The sequence below is a fragment of the Homarus americanus genome, unplaced genomic scaffold (genome assembly GCF_018991925.1).
Source record: "Homarus americanus isolate GMGI-L3 unplaced genomic scaffold, GMGI_Hamer_2.0 scaffold4060, whole genome shotgun sequence".
NCBI classification, from domain to species: domain Eukaryota; kingdom Metazoa; phylum Arthropoda; class Malacostraca; order Decapoda; family Nephropidae; genus Homarus; species Homarus americanus.
This window is the reverse complement of record NW_024746161.1, coordinates 6592764-6620176: the sequence shown is the minus strand read 5'-3', so window position 1 is coordinate 6620176 and position 27413 is coordinate 6592764. Positions and strand designations below refer to the sequence as shown.

The window sequence follows — 27413 nt, the reverse complement described above, 5'->3', positions numbered from 1 at the left end:
GTATATGTTAATTAGCTTTAATATCGAAGGAGTAATATTAGTTTGCAAAGTTCAGCGGCGCTTGTATTCTAGAATACGGTAATATGATTTACCTATAAGCTTCTTCTTTGAATGTAATAGTTATAAGGTATTGCTAAATGCCAAAAAAACAAGTCGTTGTTTGGAGCCATGGAAGTTGAATTTAGATGAAAATAGTTTCCAATAAGCCGAGTAATATCGTCACTCAAAGGTAGTGAAAAATACAATAACATTTATTTTATTATTGTTAATTAATAAGGTAAAATTGTTTAAAAATCAAAGACTTTTAAGGCTATTTGATAAGGGGTATGCTTAAACTTTTAAAAGAAAACGATATCTTTGTGACATGCGTACGAGAGCAGCGCTGCGGATAAACAAGGTTCCAGTAACCTAGGGAGACGAGTTTCAGCAGTCAGTGCATTGTGACTCGTTGGAGGGTGAGCACCTAAGCAATTTGGGCAAAATGACATTATTTGTGTTTTATTCTGTACTTCATAGTTTGCTGTGGGCATCGTCATACGCTGCCGGATATGTCGAGGTGAGTAAATTGTTTGTTTTGTGTGTATGTTCTTTGTTATTGTGTGTGTTATTAACATTTGGGCGAAATGTCCCTGAGATTTCTGGGCAGGGCAGCGGCGATGGCGTTCTCATCGATTCCCCGACACTTATTTTGATAATATTGTTTCTTGAAGTAGAGTGCCCGCATGTTGGAACTTGTATACGAATCATGGTATTGGATGGAACATAAGTCATCGCATATAGTTTCATGTCAGAATTATTAGCGTACATTGCACCGAGAGGAACGAAATTCCCAGCAAAACATTATCTGGTAACTTAAACCACCTGGTGGGGGTGGTGGAATGCCATGCCATGCCCATCACTCACTCCTTTATTCTCTTCTCTTTGAACACACTTGAACTCTTATGATCTACGTAGAGGGAGGGAATGAGTTAAAAAGAAGAGGTGTACTGTATGTTGACCGGTCTTTGGTTAGCCGGGATATTTAGAGATTTACCTGCTGAAGTGAAACAAACTAAGTTTCAAACATCAAGCAGGAAATGCGATGACCAAGGTTAATAATGATGCTTGATCTCTTGAAACAAATTTAGGGTGTGATTGTGTGATATATTATGTGAAAACTTGAGTTAGGAATGTAGATTTGTTTACATATATTCACTTTTTAGTAATATTTGTCAAATATGTAAACAAACACTGGATAATTTTGGACTGATTCATTTGTTTATTATATAGTACCTCGCTACATGAAATATTAAAGGTCAGGAGGGTGGACACAAGTAAAATAATCAATAACTATGTTGAAACGAAGGGTTCATCATTACAGCGGAGAAGAGAGGAAAGTGATTTTTCTAATTATTTCAGTGGGATATGAGTCTTCATTGCTTTACGAATATTGACAATAGGTTTAAGAGTGAAAGTAGTAGGTAAGTTTGATCAAAAATAGAAAAAGGAGACTGTAACCACTCTACTCTGCTATTTTATAGAAGGTGGGTATTTTGCAGGATTTCTGGGTAATTATTAAGTTGGGAACTCGCACTTATCATACTTGAATAAATTGAAATCTACAGTATTCATATATTACGTGTAACATCAGATGTACAGTACAATTTATTCATAAAATTGGCATTAAACCCAATATCAATAATCTTCATATTTGGTATCCCTTGAATGAAAGATGGAATGATCATCAGTTAGTTTATTTTTGTAAACATATATTGACCTCCACATTAGCTGTAACATGAACTTTGGTGAGGTCATGGTCAGTTAATGACCAAATTACTACTGTAGCTCTGTGATCATGCGGTATGTCAGAGACTGCTCTTTCACAGTCAAGACTTTCATTAACATATTAAACCCAGGCAATTATGAATGTGAACAGTGGAAGTGGCATCTAGATTAAAAGTGTTGTGTTGGAAAGGATGGTGTATCACCTCATTAGTGTCAACCTTAGCTGGGTGCACCACTATCTGTCATCGTGTGTAGTAGACATCAACAACAGAATTTTCCTGTACTGAACACACATCTGCTGACAAAAGAGAGCCCATTCCAGGTTAGCCTAACAACGGCATGTGTTTCATTGTTTCCACCATGGGTTCATAAACAGTAGTGATACATTTAGTTTGGAGTGAACTAGAACAGTTACTGATAATCAGAAACTCAACAAGGTATAGCTGCAGAAGTTATTATAAACATATTTAATGCAGTATTCAGAAATTTATATATTGGTTTTAATTGTTTTTAATAATGGAATTGGTAAATGTTAATGCTAATACTTAACAAGATGATCACTTTTAAAGGGGTAGTTTTTGGGATTATGTTTATAGAACATTTGTTACTTGAATGTACATTTCTTTTTGGTATCATATCTGGTATTCAAATTGCTGATTTTTGTTATTTATTTATTTATTCATGAAATGTCAAGTAGGCTGTTACCTCAGTGCCTTCTGAAAATTGACAAAAATCATCACTGAACTTGATATGATTTTAGAAGGAATGGATCATTGAATAGCTACTGCTATACAGTAGTGTACTTTGTTTGGTTAGTCACTGTAGTGGTTGTTTCCTGTTAACATCAGACATAATCCAGTGATATATTTAAGGCCATGACAATCTTGATCAATTGCTATGTAAATCAAAAGTAATTTTCTTGTAGCTTTTACTGTGGATCTCTTTAACTGCAAGTATGCTACATTTTATTAATAAATGTTCTATAAACGACTGAAATAAACTCAGTAACTCTGGAATTCCGGTAAAACTACCACTGTGATATATTGGAATTGGATTTTTATTTTATCTGTTTTAATTATCTCATAGAATACAAATTCATTGGGAAGAAATGATTGTGGCCTCTCAAAAATTTATTGTCATAAATTAATCCTTTCTTATCCATTGTATGTGCATTTTATGAATTAAAACAAGCTTACTGGTATGATTCAATTATAATTAAATTCTTCAGAAATTCAATTAAGCCACTTCTTTTACTGCCTTGAATATTGAATCTGAATCAGATTGTCGAAAGATGGAAAAGATGACTCGGAATTTATTATTTTTTTTTAAATGGCGAGTATACTGCTGCTTTTGGCAAGTGAAAAGAAACAGTTATGTCTTATTTTAATGACTCCTTAATACAGTACTGTAGTTGGTTTAGAATCTTGATTTTTTTCCCCTGAATTCTGGAACCTTCCAATGCATAGTGACTCCTCCCCAGGTGCCATTTTCTACACACCCTATAACACCTCTGAACTATACTTGATTTTAGTGGAAATCAGTGTTCAGTGGTTTGTTTTGCCAATATTGGACATACTGTACAGTATTTTACTTATTTTAGGCAATGGTTTTGGAAAAGGATAAAGTCATTGCATGCTTTAGGAGGTTTCAGATTTTTAAACTATGAATAATGATAAACCGCCTCTGAAAAATTTGTGGGGTGAACCATCTGCCTTGAACTAAGACATGACCGGAACATCACTGAACTGTGTTTATTTCTGTTGGGATGAACTTTTTAGCATTATACATACACTCATTTTGGCAGAATTTGTTGATTTGTTTCTGATAAAATTAGACATACTGTACCTGGTAGTTCACGAGTGAATTTTGCCAATTGGCTCAAGTAACAAAAGTGTGGAGGCCATGGCTTACCTGCTGTTGCCTTTGCAGATTCGATCCTTTATTTTCTTACTTCCCCCCCAGATTTAAATTGTGTATTTAAGCAATTATTAAATCTGGTGGTTCATTCTAGATACAGGGATACAGTACTATTCACCAAACATAAAATAAAATGGCACCAGTGTCAGAATGCTTGCCTCTCACCACTGTGGTTGTGGGTTCAAACCTTTTTGTCTTATGTGGAAGAGTGTCAACCAGTGCAATCCTATCAAACATTACATGTTTTCTTTGGGTTATCTGGTTTCCTCTTGTATTAATACTGGACAATGAAAGATTAGCTAGAGTAAGAAAGAACTTGTATCTGAAAATATCAGGAGAATGAACTGACCCACTGTTGTCATCATCCCTGTTTTACTGCCTTTTTATCCATGTGAAAGCAGCTGTCCTTCCTGCATGATCTCTTGTTGTCCCTTTTGTCAGGTAACTTCTTACAACCTCTCCCCATGTTTTTCTTGGCTTACCCTAACTCTCCTCCTGACCATATTCAGACTTGTGCATCTGTTGACCGAGTTGATCTCCATTCTCACTACATTCTCAAACCATCTCAACCTCCCTCTATGCAAAACCCTGTCAATACTCTCAATGACCAGCAACCCTCTTGAATTGAACAGTGTTTAGTATCCTTCAACGTCACATTTTACATCTGTCTCACCATTCTCATTTCCGCTCACTCAAGCTTATGTTTGTCATCATCTTTGACTGCCCATGTTTCACTACCAAACAACATTACACTTTTCAGGCCAGTTGTCTATATCTTTCCTTTCACAGGAAGAGAAGGTACTCTTGCCATCAATAAAGGCAACATCTCCATAAACTTTTAGCCACTACTAAGCTAGCTTCAGCACTGATCATGTCACCCAGGTAGCAGAATTTAACAGCGTGGCCCAAGGATGTACCCCTAATGTCGGGTTTTTCCAGCTTGGTTAAGGCCATGTGATGGACTGCATATACAGTACATTATACATTGCATTTACACTTGGCAACATCTTGCAATCTGTCATTTTACATTACTGTACCACACTTTGCTGTTTGTTCAGGTAGCTACACTGCCCCTTTTCTTCTTATTTGTATTTGGGTTTTAATTTTGTCAGCTTAACCTTCCTTCCTAATAACAGCACATTTTTACCTAAAGCATAACAGTATCAGAATCTGTATGGCAAGATCCATTTTCAAGTTTGGTACAGTACAATATTACTCATCTTTTGTACCAGAGCAGCCCAAACCTGATATGATCTCATCTCCAAGGCTAGCTCATTATTGTATTTGAGAGGTACCCAGGGATAGAGCTTGTCAAAATTAGTTCCTGTACTGGTGGTAATTGTTGAACAAAACTATTCTGTACCATTACTTCTTAAAACTTTATTTATCTTGTTTCAAATATTTTATTGTGTGACACTTTTTATTCATGAAAGACCATAGTTATCCTTTGCTTTCCAAATCCTGCCCACACCATGTTGATTTAAAACAAGAAGCTCCTCATTGCTGCTGGAATATGATTGTGAAAAGTTGTTACAGAAGTTACTTTGAGCAACACAGGCAACATGTTTAGAAATAATGAATGCAATGGTGTATTTTGTTGCTATCGAATTTTTTACCATTGCCTATAGAGCTTCATTTGTGATAGCTTTAATAAGTTGTGGTACCTGGTACTGTACAGTATTAGAAAGACATTGTATTGCTTGTACAATATATGTCTTGCACTTGTTCAAGGCCTTTTAAGCTTTCTTCTAGGATGTGCTAGAAAAGCTAGACTAATTGTAATTGGTAGGTACAGTCTCCTTCACTTGTGTGTTGACAGGGGCTCATCAGGTTTTGTGCAGTGTGGCAGCACTATGTTTGTTTACATTTGACAAAAGGAAACTCGCAATAGTAAACATAATATAGAATAAAATTAAAACAAATATGACGAGCCCCGGTAAACGCGCTAGTGAAAGGGACTGTACATTTAAAAAAAATTGTGGTTTGACGTGAGACCATATTTAAGATTTTGCATGTACAGTACTTAGGTGTATGTGTGTGTGTGATGTACATTCTAGTAATCGCTCATTACCTGTTTTATGTCACCATATCTAAATATTTGGTGGTTAGGTGAGGTTACGGATGAAAAAGTAAAGTTAAACTAAATTTGTAACGTATTTCACATTGTCACATTGGTCTGCCTTTTATTGAAGTTGACTGTGGTTCCTAAACTGTTATCAATATGCACCATGCAGTACCACGTTGCAAACACAGATTCTTGTCCGATCAGCGAAGTTAAGCAATGTTGGGTCTAGTTAGTACTTGGGTGGGTGACCGCCTGGCCCTAAAAACAGCAGATGCTGTTGGCATAAGGACTCTACAATACAGTACAGCACTGGAAATAAGAATCTCATGGCTTTGTCAGTCAAGAACAATTATTATTGCAGTACTGTATACTGTACAGTTTTATTATTATACTGTAGTTTAAATCCCATTTTTTATATTTTTATTATTCTATATTGGTTAACTTCACTTTATATACAGTATTTAAATTATATGCTAGGTATGGGATAGTATTGTTGTTTTGTATGGACAGTGTTGTGCTTTAACCTACCTAAAGTATGGAATTGACACTTCTAACTTATGAACAAATTGACTTAAGATCAGGGTCCAGGAACGTATCCCTGTTGTAAGTCGGGGACTGCCTGTATATTGTACGTACTGTAGTTTAAACAGCCAGTTCTCTTTTCAAAGAACACCTGTTTAATGGGACTTCTACTGTGCTCATTTTCTGAATTTAAGTTTAACTGCATTCAAAATGTTTGTATTTAAGCTTATTAATATTTTTGTGTGTCCTTACATTTTTTGGTTACTGTATGTAGAGAAGGAATGTAGATTTACAAAATATTTGTTTTCATCAGGATTTTCATTAAAAGGCATTTTAATGTTGCATGTAAAACCTGAATCCAATGGAGTAATCCTGAATATTTACATCGTTTGGATGAACAGAATATGTACAGTACAGTACTGTATTAAGAATGAAAGTAAAATACCTGTATTGAAGATACTCTATTATAATTGCAGGTGTTTCATTGTCAACATGCAACTTATCGGTCATGGCTGGTCATTAAACATTTGCAATCACAGAAAAATATTGCTAACATGCTGTATTAGTTTATAACTTTATACATCTTTTAGCAGAGATTCTGAACTTATTTGTAGCTTTTGGTATTAGAATTAATTTTTGCCATTCTCTTGAGGCTTGATTGAGCTGTGCAATAACAGAAGTGTCAATATAAGTGCTTTACTATACTGTACTAGGTTATGTAAGCTGTGAGAGTTCATGTTGGGCAGGAGAGGAAAAGGTGATCATGTTATGTACGGTACGATATTCAATGGTTGAATTTCCAATAATGTAATATGCTGTAGTGTAGTACAGTATACTGCATTTAGTAGCTTTAGCTAATAGAAATAAAGCCATGGTTCTTAGTGTATCTTTTAAAGGGAAATTTTGATTGGTTTAATGTCCTGGCAAAACAAATCATTGTTATGTGAGACTTATTGTAAAACCAACTTGATTTAAATGAACTATGTACATACCACTATACTCCTGTGTATGGGAGTTTTTTTAGTTTTTTATTATTCTTTTATATTACACCCTGCTAATGGTGTCTGTGTCTTGCGAGAGTATTACCAGGTAGACGCAATGTTAGATAGCTACTACCCTGTATTGTATTGTACAATATTCACATTTATGGTGTTTAAATCAGCATTAAACTGTTGTAGTACACATTCCTCAGTGAGGTGTGAAAGTTCCAGGAACTGAATCGCACACTTAGCAAGTTAGATAGGACTGCTACTCACATTTTTATCATAATTTTTTAAATGAGGAACATTTTCCTCTGGCTTATTTTGTGTCCTGCTGGCAGTCAGCAGTGTGTGTGGAAAAGTTGAAGGCTAGAAAAATAGAAATTGCTATGTTTTTTTTCCACTAACAATTTCTTTTTTCCCCATTTGTTTTTTACTGATTAGAATTGACTTATACCTGTATGTTCTGCATACTCTACACACACAAAATTTAACACTGTACCGTATAAAGTTTGGAACATGAGTTCTGTTAACAATGGGTCCACAGGGTTTTGTGAGTGCACACAATGTCATATAGTGTACATATTGCAAAATAGGAGAGATGGAGAAACTAGGTTTCAACTCGGGTGAATTTGCAAAAAATTCAGGAAATGTCATTTCGCACTTGGGTAACACATTTACGCTATCTTTCTGACTACCTGCTGTCAATCTCGTCAGTTATGAAGTACCAGGTAGTCATGACCAGTCCATGGTCACTGGTTTTCTTCATTACAGTACTGTACTTTGATAATGTTTAATGTTGTCCTTCTTTTCAACTGCAGGTGCATTTTATTTTACTATGTACTGTATCTACTGTAGTGATGAAATAGACTTGTGTTTTTGTAATTGACATGTAACGAGTTGAAAGGTGATTGTTATCTTGTGGCAACTACTGTATCATTATTTTTACCAGAACTCTTACCTCTGCTGTTGTTTCCAAATGCATGCTTCTGTATTGTTGTTTGAGTTGAAATAAAACTATAAACCTTGCTCAGCGCTGATGAGAAATGAAGTTTTATAGTAATACTAGTGAATTATGGTTGTGATGGTATCAGCACCTTACGTCCTGAACTTTGGCACTGTAAAGTGAATATATGAGACAAAAGTCATGGAGGGAGAGAAAATTGTTCCAGTAAAATAGACAGCATCGCTGTTTCAAATGAGTGGGAGGAATGTTTCGCTAAATTTGGAAAATCTCCTTTACGGGAATGCAATGAATCCCTTTCAATTCCCAGTTCGAACATAAAGCCTCACCAGTTAAATTGTGATCTTGCACTGGGAAATCCTTTCCATAATTGAAATCTTATCATTGCCTCTGGTTATCATGAAATATACCTTGTTCTGTTTTAGCACAATAAAAGTTATGTTTAGTTAATTGGTGCTGAGAAACAGTACTGTGAGGCTTAGTTCTGTATCATGCTAAGAACTTGCCTTTACAGTGTTGGTCGATATCATGCAAGTATCACAAATACCGACATCCAATAGAGTTTTCAGTGCATACCAAGTGGTTTTAAAACATTCAGCTTTTCAATAAAAACAGATTTATTTAGCAGTTAGTCCAAATCTGATAGCTTTTAAAGGGTCATTCAGTCAGTCTTATAAGTATCGCTTAACCTCCCAAGTGAGCCATGGAAGTTGAAGTTTTGCACATTAGAAGGTTTGGGTAGTCCCGAATCTGTTTTGGTATTGGATGCTTTTTGAAAGTACTGTACTGTACAGTACTACATGTGTACTGGACTCCCACCTCAGTCTGCTGTTCATATTAGATGCTCTCATACAAACTAAATAAATTTTTCTAAAAAATTTATTAAGACCAGGGTATGGCATTAATGCGTTTTATTATATCCAACTTTATGGCATGACTCACAATTTTCTCAAGCTGTAAGGATTAAAGCCATTGTATGTCTCAATGGTCAGTCAGTGATGGTATTATAAACAGACTCGGAATGAACTCATAAAGTGCAAAAGGAAAAAGAGTCGCTCTGAATCGCAAATAAAAATTTCATTTATGTATGAAGGTGTCTTTTAATGTACAGTACTGTACTGTATTGGAAAGTTTGTGTATTGGTTGCCTATTTGATGCACCTATAATTTGCCAGGCCCATATGGTTTTCGCTAAGCCCATCTACACTATTGCGACTGCTAAGATAATGACTAGGAGGCGTGTATTCGCAACAAGATGGGATAATGGGTGATTGCGGTGGGCGGGATGCGAGTCATAATAGCCTGTTGGGAGGTGATGCGTCGGCCCTGGTCGTCGCTTCCATGTCTCTACAGGGAATAATAACTCGGATGCTCATGTTGCCTTGGGGGACAAACCTCAACCTCATTATCAGAAGGCTGGTCGCTTTGGATGTTGTCTGCCCTATGCTGTACTGTATATACGGGGGGGGGGGGTACTTAGCAAATTTGTTATGCTTGGCAGTTGCTGAAGATAGTTTAGTTGACTGTAGATTACTTGTATTAAGATATATTTTTTTACAGTCTACTCAACTTTCTTCAGCAACAACTGAACACAACAAGTTTGCAAAGTATTGTATAGTATACGGAATGCTTCTGAAGATATTTTAGTACACTGTAGATTATTATACAGTACTGTATTTTCTATTTCCAGCACCACATTCTTAGTGTATCCCGCTATCAGACTCGGGATATATCCCAGTACTGTATACCCATTCTAATAACCAGGTTGATGATTCTTATAGAATATTTAGTAGTCAAGAGTTGTTATCCATAGTACAGGTATTGAGGTTTGTCTCACTTGTCCGTAGAAACTATTCACACAAGCTCATATAGTACTTGTACTGTACTGTAGTTGTTTTAAGGTTCAAAAGGTCAAGTACAGTATTGAGTATGTAGTTAAATTGTTACAGGAAAAGAGTAAGAGAAATATTGTTTGTGATATTTTGGGCAAATTCGGACTAGTGATGCAAAGGAAAAAACGCTCATTTTATTTTTTTATAAAAATCGTATTTTGGGGGGGGGGGAGGGGACAGGTCAGAAATGTATTTTATGGTTTTATTGCAGCAATTGTAACACTGCCTTAGGCCAATCTGGTTTGTGTATAATATAATTAGTAATGCAGAGAAGAATGTACAGTACAATAGTGTAAAGCATTACTGTTACTGTGTTGGACAGTTGTACTGTGGTACCGGACTGGTTTACTTGACGATACGAATAATTGTAGTATACTGTACTGTAGTTGTGTCGAGTTTCATCCAAGCCCGGTTTAGGTATACATTATCATAGATCAGGATATATAGAATTGTGTATCTATGGAGAAAGCTTGAAAGGGGGTAATGCAGTACTGTACTGCACTATATAATACTGTACATGTATTCCTTTCTTATTTCCTTCAGCAGTTTTATATTATATATGAATTGTGTGGTTATCTTTGAGGTGCTCATTGTCTCAAGTAGGTTACCTGTTGTGTGAGGTTATCAAAGTTTAAACTAGGTTTGTTAGCCAGGCGGGCTCGAGTAGCTAGTTTCAAAAGGCATATTTAAGTAGTAACTTCCTCGCTTTCTGGAGCTTCAAAAGCAGTAGGTTTCACTGGGAAGGATTATTTTCCCAGTATTTAATGAAAACGGGTTTATTAATGTTTGGGCAGATCTTGAACAGTTTCGTGTAAGGTATGGTATGTGCAATCAGTGGGAGTTGGAATGAGCATTGTGAATGAGACAGCTAATAAGCATTTGAAAGGAGATGGTGTGTTAACGAAGACTTGGCTTGATTGTGTTGGAGGAGGCACTCATTTACTGCCCGGTGTAAGACAGCCTGTGAGTATTCAGGATAAGACAGTCGTTCACGATTCAATTTCAGTTGGCCAATGAGGTGGGATGTGGTGTGACAAGTGAATACCTAATACTGTAGCTACAGTATGTTAAGTAAAATGATGACGTCAATACTGGGGTTGGGTAGAATATGATTGTGCCCAAGGATAGGACGGACATAGCTATCGCACCAGACATCTTTAGTTCAATTTGAGAACTACTAACTATATATATATATATATATATATATATACACTGCATTACTACAGGGGTAATATAATTGTGGTTTTATCCTTCTTTATGCAGTTAGGCTTATTTGAAAGTTGATAAGATCAAGGAACGAGCTCTTGAGAGCAGCGCTTAATATATCCTTTTCTGATATTATTGCTGAATGTATTTAAAGGAACGTCGGGCGCACACATCTTTATGTATTTGCCTTGAAGATAAGCATTATCTAGGGGCCAGCGTACGATAGTTGGTGCTTGAACGTTGTCCACCTCAGTCAAGTGGACAAGCGATGCTTGTAATAAAGAGTATACAGTATTTTAGGATTTCAAGCTGTGAGAGCGGGGCCCTCATGAAGAGAAGTGTCACCTTTAATTTATTTTGAGATGTAGCTGTGTCGCTCATGTTTACTGTTTCCTGGTGGACAACACAGGTCCAGATTACTCCTCCTATTCTTTATAATATTTTAAGAGATCAGTTATAAGCAAGGTTTGGTGGGTATAAAAGTTGATAGAAATGTTTCGAGACTTAGAATGTGGATGTGACAGCTCAATAGTGACGGCGAATAACCTCTTCACTTGGAAAGCCAAACAAAAGACAAGAGGGCGAGCTTGTTTTGTGAACGGGACCGAGAAAAATTTAGCGACACATATCTAACACCATCCCAGGGTGCCATGGCGCCAACAAAACTACCGAAAACAATATCTGTTAGAGAGGTAACTCAGGAAACTTTCATCTAGATTCTAGCAGCAGTCTAACAGCGCCTTTCCTTCCAAGTTTTATGAAATTTTAGATTTTGTGTTTTTTATCACTTGGAAGATATTGACTAATTTATACATTCCCAGATCTTGGCTGGAGACATCAAGCATTGATTACCTATATTATTTAGGAACGTTTTATGTACCTGTACAGTACTCACCCTGTAAAACTTAGATTTCAATAATGTTACAAATGTGCATTTTTATTACTACAAAACATTATTATTATTATTTAATAACACAAGTTCGTCACTAGGAGGAAGTCGTTATCGCCGAGGAGAAATTACCAGCAGTGAGGGAATAATGAAATGGTGTTAATGCGTTTACTTTTTAAGAGCTCAGTTGAGAAGCCGTGTGGTACGACGTTGGGTGGAACCCCCAGAGTATTATCCAGTTTATTATGATTTTGTAGTCATCGTTATTAGGATTCTGCACAAAGAGTTTTCTAAAAAAATACGCATGTATTGGAATGGGAACAGGTGTAGCTGAACAAGGAAGTGGGGGGTCATCAGTAGCTCAAGGTAGAATGTAGTCCTATGCGTGATTGTACGGTATGTAGGTTTGTAATCTTCCATCTTGCTAGTCCCCGTGGGTGTGTCACTGTTATTGAAGGGGCTTGAACTGCTAATGTTGTCTCACCCACCCCTCGCAACCCCCTTAGTTACACCGCTGTACATTGTTGGAAGTAAATTGTTGTCGGGGCATCATAACGCAAGTAGGAGGCATAATTGTATGTTTAAACGTGTGGCAAATTATCAGTATTTCACATGAAGTGTTAATGACATTGTAATGCTCATACGTTGTTTCACCGAAATTTATGAAATAACAAACATTTGAGTCTCCTAGATTAACAGATTATAATTTCTCATTAGTGAGGCCAAGGAAATTAAATATTCTCTCCGTATAATTTTCTTTGGAAGGAGCAGTAGCCATAGTGATTGTGTAATGGTTTTCTGATACCGGTACATCCGATACGGTCTAAATGAAACTTGAAGCTAAAAATACCCAACTTGAAAGAACCATGTATTGTATCTGTCTCCGAGGCAGCAGTTTTTATTATAAGAAACAAGAAGCTAGATATTTCTTTTAACAATAAGTGAACTTTAACTGAGGAAATTGCTAGCACGAATTAGTCTTCGGTGGTTTTCGACAAGCCAGGACTGACAAGACTTGTAAGCTGTAAATTATTTAGATCATCCACGCTGCACAGATTTGTTACATGTTTTAAGAGTTACTGTGTGAATGTTTCGCTGGCTTTCTTTGTAATGCCTTCGCTGCGAATGAAACTCGGGGCTAATCCCGTTTATGCAAGGATGTATTGTTCGATTAAAGAGTCTGGCTCATGCTTCCTCGCCTAGATAAGGCAGGTGCCAGGGTTATTCCTGGAAAATGGTGCCGTGTTACGTCTTGGTTGCTCTATTGAGATATTTTATTTCATTTTTTTAAATCCCGTTGCATCTGTCGCATCACGAAACCTTTGCTGATGTTGGAACGTTTGATGATGTCCAGGCCAAGCGTCAGCCACACCGCCTGCGTGGAAAAATCCCTTTGTTTACACTTAAGATGCAAATTGGAGCAAATAACAGTGGCAACGGCGTTAACTCAGTTTTGGTTTTTACCCAGCCTGATATTTTAATTTGCATATTTTCGCTTTGTTTATCCTTTATAAACATGAAACCTCGAGTTGTCCAGGGCGTTAAAAATTTCACTAGTCAGAGCAAGGCCAGTAAAACCTTTGTTATTCGCCTGGTGGCTTCTGGCCGAGTTGTGGCAGTCCGTATTTTTGGCGGCGTGCGGCTGCTGGGGGTTGCACACACGCTATGTTGCGCCCCTGACATGTGAAGTTGTAGCTCTTGAGGGATGTGCGCTCCAGGTCACCACAATACTCTTACTACGCCTTCTTTTCCCGGGAACCACAGAGTATGAGACGTCGGGAATTTACTTAGAGGACCTTTTACGTTTTATTGTTTGGGATTGTTGATTTTAGTCTCTTGAGATATTGTGGGTTGTCTAGGTTGGCTGGACGAACTATTTCCATACATCACTTCCTTTTGTGCAATCAAGTAGCATTAACCAGTAGCTTTGGTTCTCTTCGGACTTTATGTTGAAAACTTGCAATTAAGGATTACGGACGTTCCGAGTCTTCTCTATCCTTGGCTCGATGTATTTTATGGAGGGATTTTTTGGTTGGCGCTGCAGGTAATTAGCTTTCTTGAGCCAAGGCGGCAGTTTTTAATAAGCGTAATCACCGCATCAGAAGACTCTTGCTAATGAAGCATTATATCTCGTGGGGGTGAAGGGTGGTGGGGAATATGGGGATGGGAATTGGGAGGGAAGCTGGGGGAGGGTGATGTTAACTACGAAGTAGAAATGGGGATGGTGGAGGTTAGTGGTAGGGATTAGTGAGATGGGATATAAGTACATTCAGTGTAATGAGTCAGGAGCCTCACACTTTAATGACGTATGTTGCTAATGTTAAGCGTTTCTCCTTAATTAAGATCACAACATTTCCACAATAGGCGTTACATTATCGGGTAAAGGTAAATTACTTCGTGGAGTTTTTCGTGTATTTTTGCTTTATCATTTAGGTAATTAAACCGATTTTCTTCGATTTAAGTAAAATTGTTCGTCGACTAGCCAACCATTCTTTTTTATTTGTTGAAATGTTCTGGAAAGCGTGAAATTTGTTATGGCAATGCATTACCTGTGCTTAATTCATATGTAAAGGCGGCAACAGCCTATTCACAGGGCAGTGTACTCGTAGTATTAACTTTATTGGTGTGCACAATCATGTAGCTAAAATGTGTACTGTACAGGGTATGCGAATTTACGCCGAAGTCTGGCAACCGCGATCTTTTTTTACCTGAAAGTCAATTAGGTTCTGAAGAAAGTTTTTTCGGGAAAATGAGAACTTGGCAGGGGAATAGGAAGATGCTTAATGGAGTCTAATTTATTCGGAAAGTCGAGCGAGTCTCAAAGTTACCGAAAAGGTTAAACATTGAGCTTTGGAGAGGCAGTGACGAGTTCTATTGAATTTTGGGAGATGAATGGATAAGGACTTTAATCTGGTGAGTGGGTGCGAGGGCGGATGTGCACGTCTCAAGAGGAAAATATAGGGAGCTTGACCATGCACATGTAGGTATCTAGACGCTAAGTCAATACTTTTTACTTGGTGGACGCTGTTACGCTAATTACTTATGTGTCTAAAGGCCATGCGTGCAGTGTATATATATATATATATATATATATATATATATATATATATATATATATATATATATATATATATATATATATATATATATATATATATATATATATAAAACTTGGGTAAATGATTCCTCAATCTTGTTTATTGAATTTGATAGATTATGACTCCAGAGCAGAAAACTGGAATATGTGATGTAGTTAATAACTACCCTTGACTGTTAACTGAATGAGGAAAGTGTTGAGACTGGGCTGGATCATACCTCTCGGTCTGGAGTAGAGGCGGTATATTTAAACCTTTGTTACTCTAAGGCCGATCCTTCCTACTACATATCCTTTCTCTTTCTTGTGAGGAAGGTGGAGGTGCCGTAACTTTGTGTGTGGAATCAATAGTTATCGGCAGGTTGTTAGAGTTTTATAGATGGTTCCCAGGACACTGGTATAGCTTCTCAATACGTGCACACTGGCAGCCTCACACATTTTACCCCCAGTTATGCCAGATACTGGTAAACGGGTCATTGATCACCTCAGATAATCTGGTTATCTCCCCAGTGGCTCGTGAGATGTTGAAGGAGTAACCAGCCATATACCTGAAAACTGCTGCTGTTTCCCGCAGCCCTGCAGAGGCTGAGAACTCCCTGGACGTGGGCCAACACTTGGCCTACGCCAACCTGTTATATTTTGCTTTGAAGAGAATTATCAGGAAAACAAATATTTTGAGTAAATGACTAGAACATCCGAGAAGAGTCCAAAGCTTCGGTTTTTGCGAAGTTTCCCAGAGTAGGAGAATTGGTGTGAGGGTTGGGGGAGGAGACTGGCTCTCGTGCTGGTGCTCATGAGTTCCCATTAGCGTGGACTGGGTCCCAGCTTAGAGCCAGCCCGCCTGAGATATGGTCGCTGGTTCCGCCGTAATGAATGGAGGATCGTCCTGGCCTCGAGAGGGTAATAGGGGGATTTATTTACTGGCGGGTGGATTATTGGATAGTTTAAGGTGGCTGAGAAAACTGGGGGCATGGATCTGTGGCAAGAACAGTGATACGCAGTTTGATACCAGAGAAAAGTGTATGGTTAACAGGGGTAGGGATTAGTGTGTGTTGGTCTGGTGTGAACTTTAATGTGGTTAATCCCTTAATACTGTGGAGATTATAGAGGGGATTAATGGAAGAGCTTCATGGATGTATCTATATACTATGATTTATGACACTTGGAAGGAGACCCCAAAGCAATAATAATCTTTTGAATATACGGGTCGAAAAATAATGCTTTAAGCGAAACAATGTTGGTGGTTTGGAACAGTTTATGTAGCAAATAATCATGACATTATAATATAGTGTTTCTTAATTTCGTTTTCAACATTGAACGCAAAAATTTAATAATACGGATAATACCAACACTTATTTATGAATAATATTGTCAAGAACCAGGTCATGGTCTTAATTTTGGAGGAGGAGGAGAAGCGACAAGATAAAAAAAGAGGCACTATAAATCACTGGAGAAGCCCCCTTGTGTGAAGATGGTAGGCTATCGTCCATCAGGGAAGCTGGGCACGCCTCTGGCCTTGGTAGCTGGCACCCCCTCCCACCCTTCACCCCTCGGCTCTGATCCCCACGATAGCTAACTCAGGTTAAAGTAAATCCATGCTAGCGTTCCCCTCACCACACCTCACAAAAGTGACTGGGTGGGTGTCTGGTTTTTGAACTCGTGTAGACTCAAGAGAATATATATACTGTGTTTGTGAAGCCTGGCCTGTGTGTCCCAAGGGTTGTCTCTGGATCTTAATCTACTTGTACTTGTACATTGGGAGAGTGTGATGATGTAGGTGTGATGGATGGGTAATGTGGTAATTTAGAGTGTGATGATGTAAGTGTGATAGTTTGAGTCGGTATTATTGGTCCGGGGGGGGGGGCGACTGACTGGCGCACCAGGAGGGCGGGGTGAGAGGTTGAGGGCAGCTTCCTCCCCGCAGTCAAGCTTTTACTGCCTGTGTTGACCCAGCGGTGAAAAAGTAGCCACTTGGCCGTAATTGGTGCAGTAGAGGATGTACCCAGGGGGCGCCACTCTGACTCGTTGATAAGCTCAGTTAGTATGAGAACCGCCCGCTCGTTTTATATATATTTTTTTATCGCTGGTGGCCTTAAGTAGCTGTGCTTGATGCATCCTCCGGGAATGTTACTTTAACCTGGGCAACAAAAGCATCGGGTCACAATGGGTTTGGGGGGCCTCGGGTCGGCCAGCACTGGCATTATACCTGAAAGCTTATTCTTCTCTGGCGTGCCACAGTTGAATGCTGCCACATTACGGGACACCCCCCCCCCCGCTTTAAATGGAGTTTGAGAACGAGGAAGTGAAACTGAACCTGAGTGGTTAACACACCCCATACGGAAACGCTGATATTCTGCCTTAAATAAAATTACTTAATTTTTTCTTGTGTTCAGGTTAGGTAAGGTAATGTAATTATCTCATCTGTGTTAGTTGACCTTCATTGTGGATTATATAAGATTTGTTATTACTATAATTTACTTAATGTATATCTTGGTCAGGTGACGCAGCCTGTGACTAATGACTCAAAGCACTACTCCTCCGGTTTGGTTAAACTGACTGGTTGACCAACGTTCACTCACACCCATGAAAAACAATCTCCCACACGTGTGTTTGTGTGTATGTTCCAGATCACTTAACTTCTTGTCATTTAGAGGAGTACATATTGATGTCACTCCCTCGTTGTATGTGCTCTGTATATAACGGTTTACCGGAATTACACGAAAAATTTTTATATATTCAGAAAAACGGTAAAAGTGAGCATACGATTATTTTCATCATGTGCAGACTCCATTAGGTACATTTTCTGAGAGATATATATTATATACTTGTACATGTCGGGCATCGGTTTTCGTTCGTTTGTGTGTGTTCAACTTCCTTGACTCGAACAATCGGCGGTGACTTTTAAGCTCAGCTGGTCTGTTGACATTTATTACGTGGTCCTGGACGCGTTCGTAAAAAGTCAGTATTTGGCATCATTATTATCCAGAGTTAAAACCCTTGACTTTCTTTCCTGCGGCTCTGCGGAGGAATTGGCCACTTTAATGAGAAACACTTTTATTTATTTTTTAAGTTTGCTTTTATCGATTTTCCGGTCTTTATGGAAATCATTTAGTAGGAATACTGCTCGGGGGGAAGTGAATTACCAAGTATATCCTCATCTTTTGAAGAGCCTCGTGCATCTGTTTAGGAAGAGTTGAAGCGTGTTCTTGAGGGGTGGATGGGGGAGTGTGTGAGGTGGGGGAGTGTGGTGAGGTGGGGAGAGTGTGGCGAGGTGGGGGAGAGTGTGTGAGGTGGGGAGTGGGGGAGGTGTGTGTGTGGCGAGGTGGGGGAGAGGGGGGAGTGGTGGCGAGGTGGGGGAGTGTGGGGAGATGGGGGAGGGTGAGGGTGGGGGAGTGTGTGTGAGGTTGGGGAGTATGTGACGGGGTTGAAAGGGATTGGGAGAGTATATGGCGAGATTGGCTTGGGAGGGGAGGGGGGGAGGGACGCAGGAGAATTGGACAGGTTGCTGGGTGATGGTCGGACTAAGACTAGAACAAATCCCCGTGGCAGATCTACAACACCTCATTCACCCACCACTTCCCTGTACGATATAGTAATAAATAAACACCTGTGTCGAAAGAAGAAAGACATTCAAGAAAAATGAAGGAAGGAAATGAAGGCGGGAAGGCTTGATGGTGAAGCCATTATTGGGGCGGGCGGGAGGGGGTGGGGGGATAGCTTAAGACGTGGTTGGTAGTGGCGGTGTAGTAAATCATGTATTTACTCTTCATTAAGCAGGTATTGATCTAGCGTGCGTCTCGTGGAGCGTGTTGGCGGCCAAGTGGCACCAGCAGCAAGGGTCCCGGGCGGTGGTAGGAGTGGTGGCAGGAATGATGGTGCCTAGGCCTGTACGGGGTGCCCTAGGCGTTGGTTTAAAGAGTGTTTTTTTTCTCGGAATGATTCTGGATTTGTACAGATATAAACGATGTGTTAAGTTTTTAGGGAATTATTATTTTTTTTATTAAAGTAAAATGGCTGGTGTGGGTTTTGTTTTGTTGAGGGTTGACGGCTCCGATGCGACGCGAGGGTGGGTGTGTTGGCATCGACCTTTCTTTATCGCTGCAGTTGTGAAATATTGTCCATGCTGCCTTGGCTGATGGTGTGGCCTCGTAGTTAGGAGGATAACAGTGCCACACTCAAGGTCTGCAGTAAAGATTTTTACGAGTTCCTTGTAGTATAACCAAAGAGGAGGGCACATTATTATTATCATTATTATAAAGGGTGTCTATAACATCAACTGTACTCTTAACATACCACAAGGTACAGTACCGTAACACCATCAAACACTGACTTTACGCAACATATTTCACGTTTTACTGTTGTTGGAAGTGTGTGTAGAATACTGCTAGATGCGTCACCCGCTAGCCTCAAGGACGCAGCTACTGACGCGTCCTAAGAGTACTTGGGGTAACACGAGAGGGGGGGGGTGCAAAGGCTCTGGAAGTGGTGAGGTCAAGAAGTGTTCGGGCTTATTAAAAAAAAAACTCAAAGAAGACACAGAGTACTAAGGGGACGGTCAATGCCACACTAAAGTTGAAATACAGTGTTCAGTTTGTTTACCTAACGTACTGTACACGATGCCTTCCTGAAATCCTGTGCGTTAAGTGGTCTTTGGTGGCATTACCTGTGAGAAAATTATAAGTTAGAACAGGAAACCACTGCTATACGATGTACCGTACAGGGCAACACAGGTGAGACTTGCAGCATCTACTGTGGTAATGTCACAGTTTTTAGAGCGTTTGTATAGCTCTTAGGAACAATATTCTCTCTTCACCCTCACCCCTGACACCACCCTCCTCCCATTTTATAGACATCTTGCGGTATCGGTGGCCACGTGTTTCTTCCAGGACAAATGGATGAATAAATTAACTGTTGGTTGTCTCTTAAACGCTTCTAGTGCATATTGCGGCGTGTGTTTTATTGCACCACCAGTAGCCACCATCTTTGTTCCCTCCTGTTGTTGTATTTGTAATGTATTCTGAGGACAGAACAATGGTTTACGTGTGAAACCCATTGATGTTTTTATTTAGTTGGTGGCGTTACACACTGTTCGTGGTGGAGTCGCTCGCAAGCGCGCGCGCGCACGCACGCACGCACACACACACACACACACACACACACACACACACACACACACACACTATATCTCTCTCTCTCTCTCTGTTTAAATTGTGTAATTTTTCGCATTTGTTGATTGACGATATGGCATGAAAGTTACATGTGTAGTAGTTGTAGATGATAAGGGGGAGCTTTTGTATACGGTGGGTAAGTAAGAGTCACTCCTACAGTGATTTACTTGCATACTAGTTTATATAATAAGATTATGTACTATTATCCGGCCATCATCGTATCGACATGGCAGTAAACATTCTGCTCACAAGAGGTGGCTTCATAATTACTTCCTTACCCGCTACCAAGCCAGACGAGGCAGTACTGGTCGTCAGCGCCACACAGCTGTAATACCATGTGGCGGACGGCGACTCAAGGGGGGATGAAGTCTTATGTATCACTGTAACTAAACATAGGAACTCGACCCTCTTAGGTCTCTTGAATCAACTATGAAGTGTCTCCTACAAGGCATGATCTCGATGAGGAATTTTGCCAGAGCCCTGTTTGTTAGAATACTGTACACTGTAAATACCAAGCAGACACGTTTATAGACGATGCCGTCTGACGTCATCAAAGCTTCTGTCACCAAATGGCAAAACTCATTTAGTATGTTTGGCTGAGTTACTGTATACATCTTCTTACATATGATCTTATAGATTATATGCTGTCTGGAATTCCTACGCCCGTAACTAATGCTGTACATATAGATCATTACGTGCATGTCTTCTCAAAAATACTCCACTAAACGGTCACTTACAGCCCACACCATAATGGCGCTACATCACCAAGCAGATATTCGTCTCCCACCCCCCACCCTCTCTCATCCATCCCCCAATCCTAGTCCCATGGTCACGTTCCTGCCACGCCCGGCCTGCCACTCCTCCTCATGACCCCCCCCTGACCTCCCCCTCGACCGTAAGAGGAAAGTGTGAGAAAAAGAGCAACAATAGAGCGTTGAGGAAAGGCGTGTGTGGTCAGTCCGCCTCTTTGTGTAAGCTCCGCCGGGCGGCCACACAAGTAAGCCTGGTTGACCTCGAGGTATGGCACAGTATATACCAACCCACTGCTGTCCACCCACTGTGTTATGTACTTCTTAACTTCCTCTAAAGTTATCTTGACTGGCCTTACAATAATTGCCTCAGACTTGTGGAAAATGAGGTTTGTGCAGGTTCGGGGTGGGTGTGGGTGTGTGTACAATGTGTTGTTGCAGTAGTCGGCTGCGTCCAGTAGATGCGTCATAGAGCCTGCGAGCGGCGTCCACGAGGCGGCCTGATCAAGATGTAGCTTCTGCAGTAGATGGAAATCCAATATCCGTTGCACGTGAGACTCTTCAGCTGCCCATGTAAAGACTGTGGTGGCATCAGTGTTGGGTCGGTCTCGTTAGTGGGTAACTCGCCACGATATAGAGGGATTTCGCCTATGTCTCATGTGTTCTGAGAAAATTGTGTATGATGCACCAAAACTGGAAAATACGAAGGAGAGTTTCAATCCCCAGGAAAACTGGCACTTGCGCATAAATGTCCATAAAACACGAGTTGGCCCTTAGAGCAAAGTTGAGCCAGATATATTGAGGCACCGCGCTCCTCGTCCGGTACTCCACGCACCACCCTCGGGGAAATGGAAACCTTTTAAACTTTTCTTCTCGGGATTATTCAACTCTACTCTAATTGTTGAAGGGCAATAGGAAACAATGTTAAGTTTTTCGTGGGAGTAGAGTTAGGTTGATTTATGAGACGACAGGAGTGCAGTAGACGGTGATATAGTGAGGCGCTGTGTGTAGAGCTGTGCTGGGGGATGAGGAGCTTCAGAAACATTCAGCCGACCACAGTGCAGTGAAGTAAAATTGTTGAGTAGCCAAGTAAGTGGCGCAAGTACATTAGGACGGATGTCTGGCCGCGATGGGATGTGATTCTCGTGGTGCCAGCCCGACTGGCTTCTCTTGCCAATGGTAGCTGTTGGTGTGGGTGTGTAAGGCCGCTATTGTTTGCTCACTGGCCTAATAGTTCAGCCAAAAAAAGGAGTGTCAGTGTCGTGGGTGTTCCAAATTTCTGGATGAACAGTTATTTATTGACGATGTGCTCCAGATGATGGGGAGGGGGGGGATGCGACATTAGTTTCGCTCTGAGTAAACTGACTCTCACAGCTTGAGGCGCTAGTGGAAGGGGTGGTACTGTACAGGTATACTCCGCTGCGCCTGCTTGTTCCCGGCGGGTAACCCTGGCCAGCTGATTCTCATTAACCATTGATTGATTTCCACTGCAGGTAATTCTCTTGGACAACCCGCGCCCGTGATAACATTTATGGCGCTGACGGCTGCTATGGTAGTGATGATGTGAGGATGGTAGTGATGATGAGGTGATGGTGGTATTGGTGATAAGGTGGTGGTGGCAGTGATGATGTGTCGGTAATGGTGACAGTGGCGGCAGTAGATATAGTTGTAATTGAGGGCAGTAACGTCGTTGATAGGGGTAAACAGTACTGTATATAAATATCCCAGTAGTTGCTGTTACTTTGGTCGGTAACTTGAGATAGATCGTGTTATCTATCGGAGTGTCATATACTGTACATTCTCACATGGAATTCGGTCCAGTAGGGTTGTTTGTTTTAACCCCCCCCCCCTCGCTCCGCCTGTTTATATCAACGAGACACAGCATGAAACAAACCCTCCAGAGTAAGATCTTTGGCTACGTCAACAGCTTTGCGGGTGTTAATTCTTTTTCCCTCGCCAGTTATCCGCTTCCGATATTTATACTTTATGTAGTATTTTATCTTATGTTATATGTTGGTGTTATCCTGGATAACGCTCTCTCTGTCATTCTCTATATTTGTCTCTCTTCCTCGACCCCCTCCCCTTCTCTGGGCCTCGGGATGGTTAAGTGTACCACCTCCCCTGTCCCCTTCCATTGTGTTGAGTGGGTCAGATACGTACGTGACAGTTGAGTGTGTGGGCCGGCGGGCTACTTAGACACACGGTTATTTCAGTCAAGCATGATAAGAGGTAAGACCCGCACAGTTAATGGTGGTGGTGGACGCTGTGGTCTGGTCACTGCAGGTACAGCACTGGCACGTTGGGCGTGTCACAGTAGTCAGGGCCGTTTAAGATGAAGTGGGAAAGAGTGAGTGGTGGGCTCAAGTGTGTGTGAGGGTGTGGACCTGGCCGTGTCCTTGTGTTTGTGTGGGAGGGGGATGAACCTGGACGTGTCCTGGTGTGTGTGTGGGTGGTATGGGGGATGGCCGTGCCCTGAGTCTTCAGTGTGGACACGTGTACACAACTATCCCACTATCAAGGAGTCAAGTGTATACAGTAGGAGAGGGACCAATAGATACCCTCTCAGACTGGCTGCCATAGTGTTGCTTGTGTAATATGTGTTTGCCTATAAATGTGTGTGCGTGCGTGTGTACAATGTGTGTGTGTGGGTGTGGGGCGTGTTTGTGGGAGGTGGCAGTGTAGTCCTGTTATACCAGCGCCGCGCCCTGAGTCACCGCCTGGTGTTATTGATCGTCAGGGGTGGCCTGGGGCGCTGCTGCTGTTGCTGGTGGTTTCGCTTCTGCTGCTACTACACTAACTTCTCCTGCTTCCACTCATGTAATTTGAAGTATTATTGTGGCTCCATCATTGTTATTGCTGCTGTGAGGATGGTGGAGTCACAGTGTGTTTACTGTTGTCACTGCAGTTGTGGTGGTTTTTCTCCGGCTGTTGATTAGTTTATGTTTCTGTATTGTTGCTGCTGTTGTACCGTTGCTGTTCTACAACTGAACTATGATACTGTACAGTAGTGTTTTTACTATACTGTTAGTGTGTTGTGGCTGGAGCAGAGGCGTTGTTACTTCTGCAGTCTCAGTGATCTAGTAGTACTTATACCTTATCTTGTTTTTTGTATTTATTTATTCATTTTTAGTTACTTTTCCTCTGTCATTCCCTTTCATATTCCTTGATAGTATTGGCTCTACAACACGTACCGTATGTATCGTGTCGTCCTCCCACATAACAGCTCTGTCTTAAGAAATCGTCTACTGCACCACCACCACCCCCCCTCTCCCCGTCACCTGTCTGTCCTCACTACCATGTCATCGCCACCATTACTGACTGACGCTCTTTTTACTATCTGACATTTGTCTCTCTTCCAGACGTTATCCAGATCCTCTCGTTCTGTATTCTATCGTTTCATGTTGATTTTATTTTTAATCGTGGTTGCTGTCTTTGCTTTCTTCGCCTCCCCCCCCCTCTCTCTCTCTCTCTCTCTCGTTTGTTTTCCTTTCGTTACTCACAATATACCTCCTTTCATCTTCCTTTCACCCCCCTCTCTCTCCCACTCCACTAATACGTGGTTCTCGTCGCTCATCAACAGTGAATTGAGAGTGGATGATTCATCAGTTGGGTGGGGAGCACCTTACAGCGTACGCAAGTAGGACGACAACTGTTAAGCCTCGCCACACACACTCACACACACACTCTGTCTCTCTCTCTCTCTCTCTCTCTCTCTCTCTCTCTCTGGCGCGCGCCAATGATGTCAAATCACTCAATAATACCTACATTATCTGCTGCCCCACTTTTACTCCCGCAATGTCACCCACGAGCCCACAGTGTCATCCTCCCACCCACGAGCCCACAGTGTCATCCTCCCACCCACGAGCCCACAGTGTCATCCTCCCACCCACGAGCTCACAGTGTCATCCTCCCACCTACGAGCCCACTGGTGTCGTTCAGTCATGTCTAGAGCCCATGGTGTGTGACGCCCACTCTGCAAGCCGAGTCTTCAACCCCAATTAAGAACGTAACTTTTGTCTTTTCTTTTCGGTGTCAGTTCTTGATTGGGTGCCATCTTCCCTCCCGTCACACCTACCCCCCCCCGCCCTCCCTTCCCGCTTCATGTCTTCCTTGTCCCTCCTTACCCATCTTCTTTCTTTCTCTTCACCCGCTGTCTTTTCCCTTCCACTTCCTTCCCTCCCTCCAACCTCCCGACGTATGTCCTCTTTCCCCCTGTTCCTTCCCGTCTTCTCTCCCTCCCCCCACTTTCCTTTCCTTCCTCTCTCTCTCCCTCCCTCCTCGTCCTCCCGATTCTCCAGATATATCTTCGTACTCCTCCCACGGCCTCGCCCATTCCGTACTCCTGGCCTCCTGAGTGCCTGCTTGTCTTGCCTCGCCTCTCCCATCCCCCCCCTCCCTCCCTTCCTCCATCACAACACCAAACCAACCATCCTTCCTGTAGTGCCCATCACAGCAATAGCCAAGACAGTGGGAGGCGAGCCACCCTGTACCCGTGTATAATCTCTGGTGTTTGTTCAGCACCTGAGGTTAGTTGTTGAACACGACTACCGGTGGCCACTGATTCCCACCACCACCACCACTCCTACCACCCACCCACCCACCCACCCACCCACCTCGTCCTCCTCTTCCAACTTCCTCATATTATTATTATTCTTCCTCCTCCCATCTCTTTATTACACCATCGCCTTTTCCTCTGAGCTTTTTTCCTCTCCCTCTTCTACTTCTTCTTCTCCTCCCCGCCTCCTCTTCTTCAACAGCCTATAACATGGTGGTGTCTGCAAATCAACGTTCAGGAAAGGACCCCGGACCATTGTAAATCACGTATATTGTGTGTGTGTATCAGTCAACAGGTGCCAGCTGCTGTGGACCGATTTTTATAATTAATATTTTTTTTTGCGGAATATTTGAACACTCATCATTATACGCATTATATATTCATAGCAACTTGAGTATTTGTGATATTTTAATGGCTGTGGTGGATACGATTATCGCCTCCAGTTAAAAGAACAGTTTCTGCTTTGGGCTCGGGTTGTTCCCATATCACCCAACTCTGAATTGGTTTAGCTAGCCCCCCCCCCCCTTTTTTTTTAATTCGGCGACATTATGACCTAAGCTGTTGCGTCGCCAAGGATGTAAATTCCACGATCGTTCATTCACCTTGTTTTAAAGTTGTGAAGGTTCTCGAGTTCATTAACGGTCACATCCCCTATTGTGTCCCGTAAAATAGGGGTACTGTGTATAGTATGCCCTGTGTCTGTCTGTGTAACCCCCCTTAATGGGTCTTAAGGCCTACGGGACCAGCCTTTACAGTGGTGGCGTTTCAGCGTTTCTGTATTTATATTATCAGAGGACTCACGCACCAGAGTTTGAGAGGTCGTGTTCACGTTTAGTTAGGGAGGTTGTCTTTACCGTATCGGGTTCAGAGGTCGTTTGCTTATCATAGTTTCATAGGTCGTTTACGCTAGCTACCATAAAAAAGGTGTCGTTTACGTAGGCTCTCGTGGTTTATAGGGTCGTTTACGTATCAGAGTAGCTTTAGAGGTCGTTTTGTATCTGATTTTAGAATGTCATTTAACTTGTTCTGGTGTACAGCGGTCGAGTGGATGCAGCGCGTCTACGGATTCAGAGGTTGATGGTTCGATTCGCGGGTACACTCAGTTCACCTAGCAATAAATGGGTACCTAAGTTTACAATTTGGGGAAGTGAATGTGGTGGAGTGCAGTACCGGCCACGCTGCCTCCATATGTACTGATGGTTTAGTCTTCAGTGTGTTGTATCCACACTGTCCCTAACTGGCTTTCATGCCTATGGGACCCACTATGTGTTCTACTTTCGGGTCGTGTATGTATGGTAGTTTGAGGTATCAAGCAATACGTATTATAGCTCAAGAGGGCATCTGTGTGTGCTGGTAAGAGGGATGTAAGTCAGCCAGGTTGTGGAGCAGTTAGAGCGTCACTTAGTGCCACTTCCCCCCTTCAGGTCATGAGCCAGCAGCACCTCGGCTTCAGGGTCACCAGTAATTGGAAGTGTCCCACTAATTAAATACTCGAGTTGTAGTGTGATGGGCTAGCAGATTACTGGTCGACTTAATTGGCGTCTCAGATGATTGTCTTGGCTGAAGGACCTCTCATGCTTGTTTTGTTTATTACCTGCAGAGTGAAAAGATTCTACTTGAAATTGTTCCCCCCTAAGTGAGTGAGTCAT

General features: G+C 41.3%; 1 protein-coding gene across 1 annotated transcript in view; it reads left to right on the top strand.

Annotated features, from left to right (window-relative positions):
- Positions 1-415: 415 nt before the first annotated feature.
- The window catches only part of LOC121879119 (amyloid-beta-like protein), a 132444-nt gene continuing 105446 nt past the window's right edge, over positions 416-27413 (top strand). The window contains exon 1 of the mRNA XM_042385692.1: positions 416-556. Coding sequence (XP_042241626.1) covers positions 482-556 — 75 coding nt within the window. The 5' untranslated portion in view covers positions 416-481. The remainder of the gene's footprint in view (positions 557-27413) is intronic.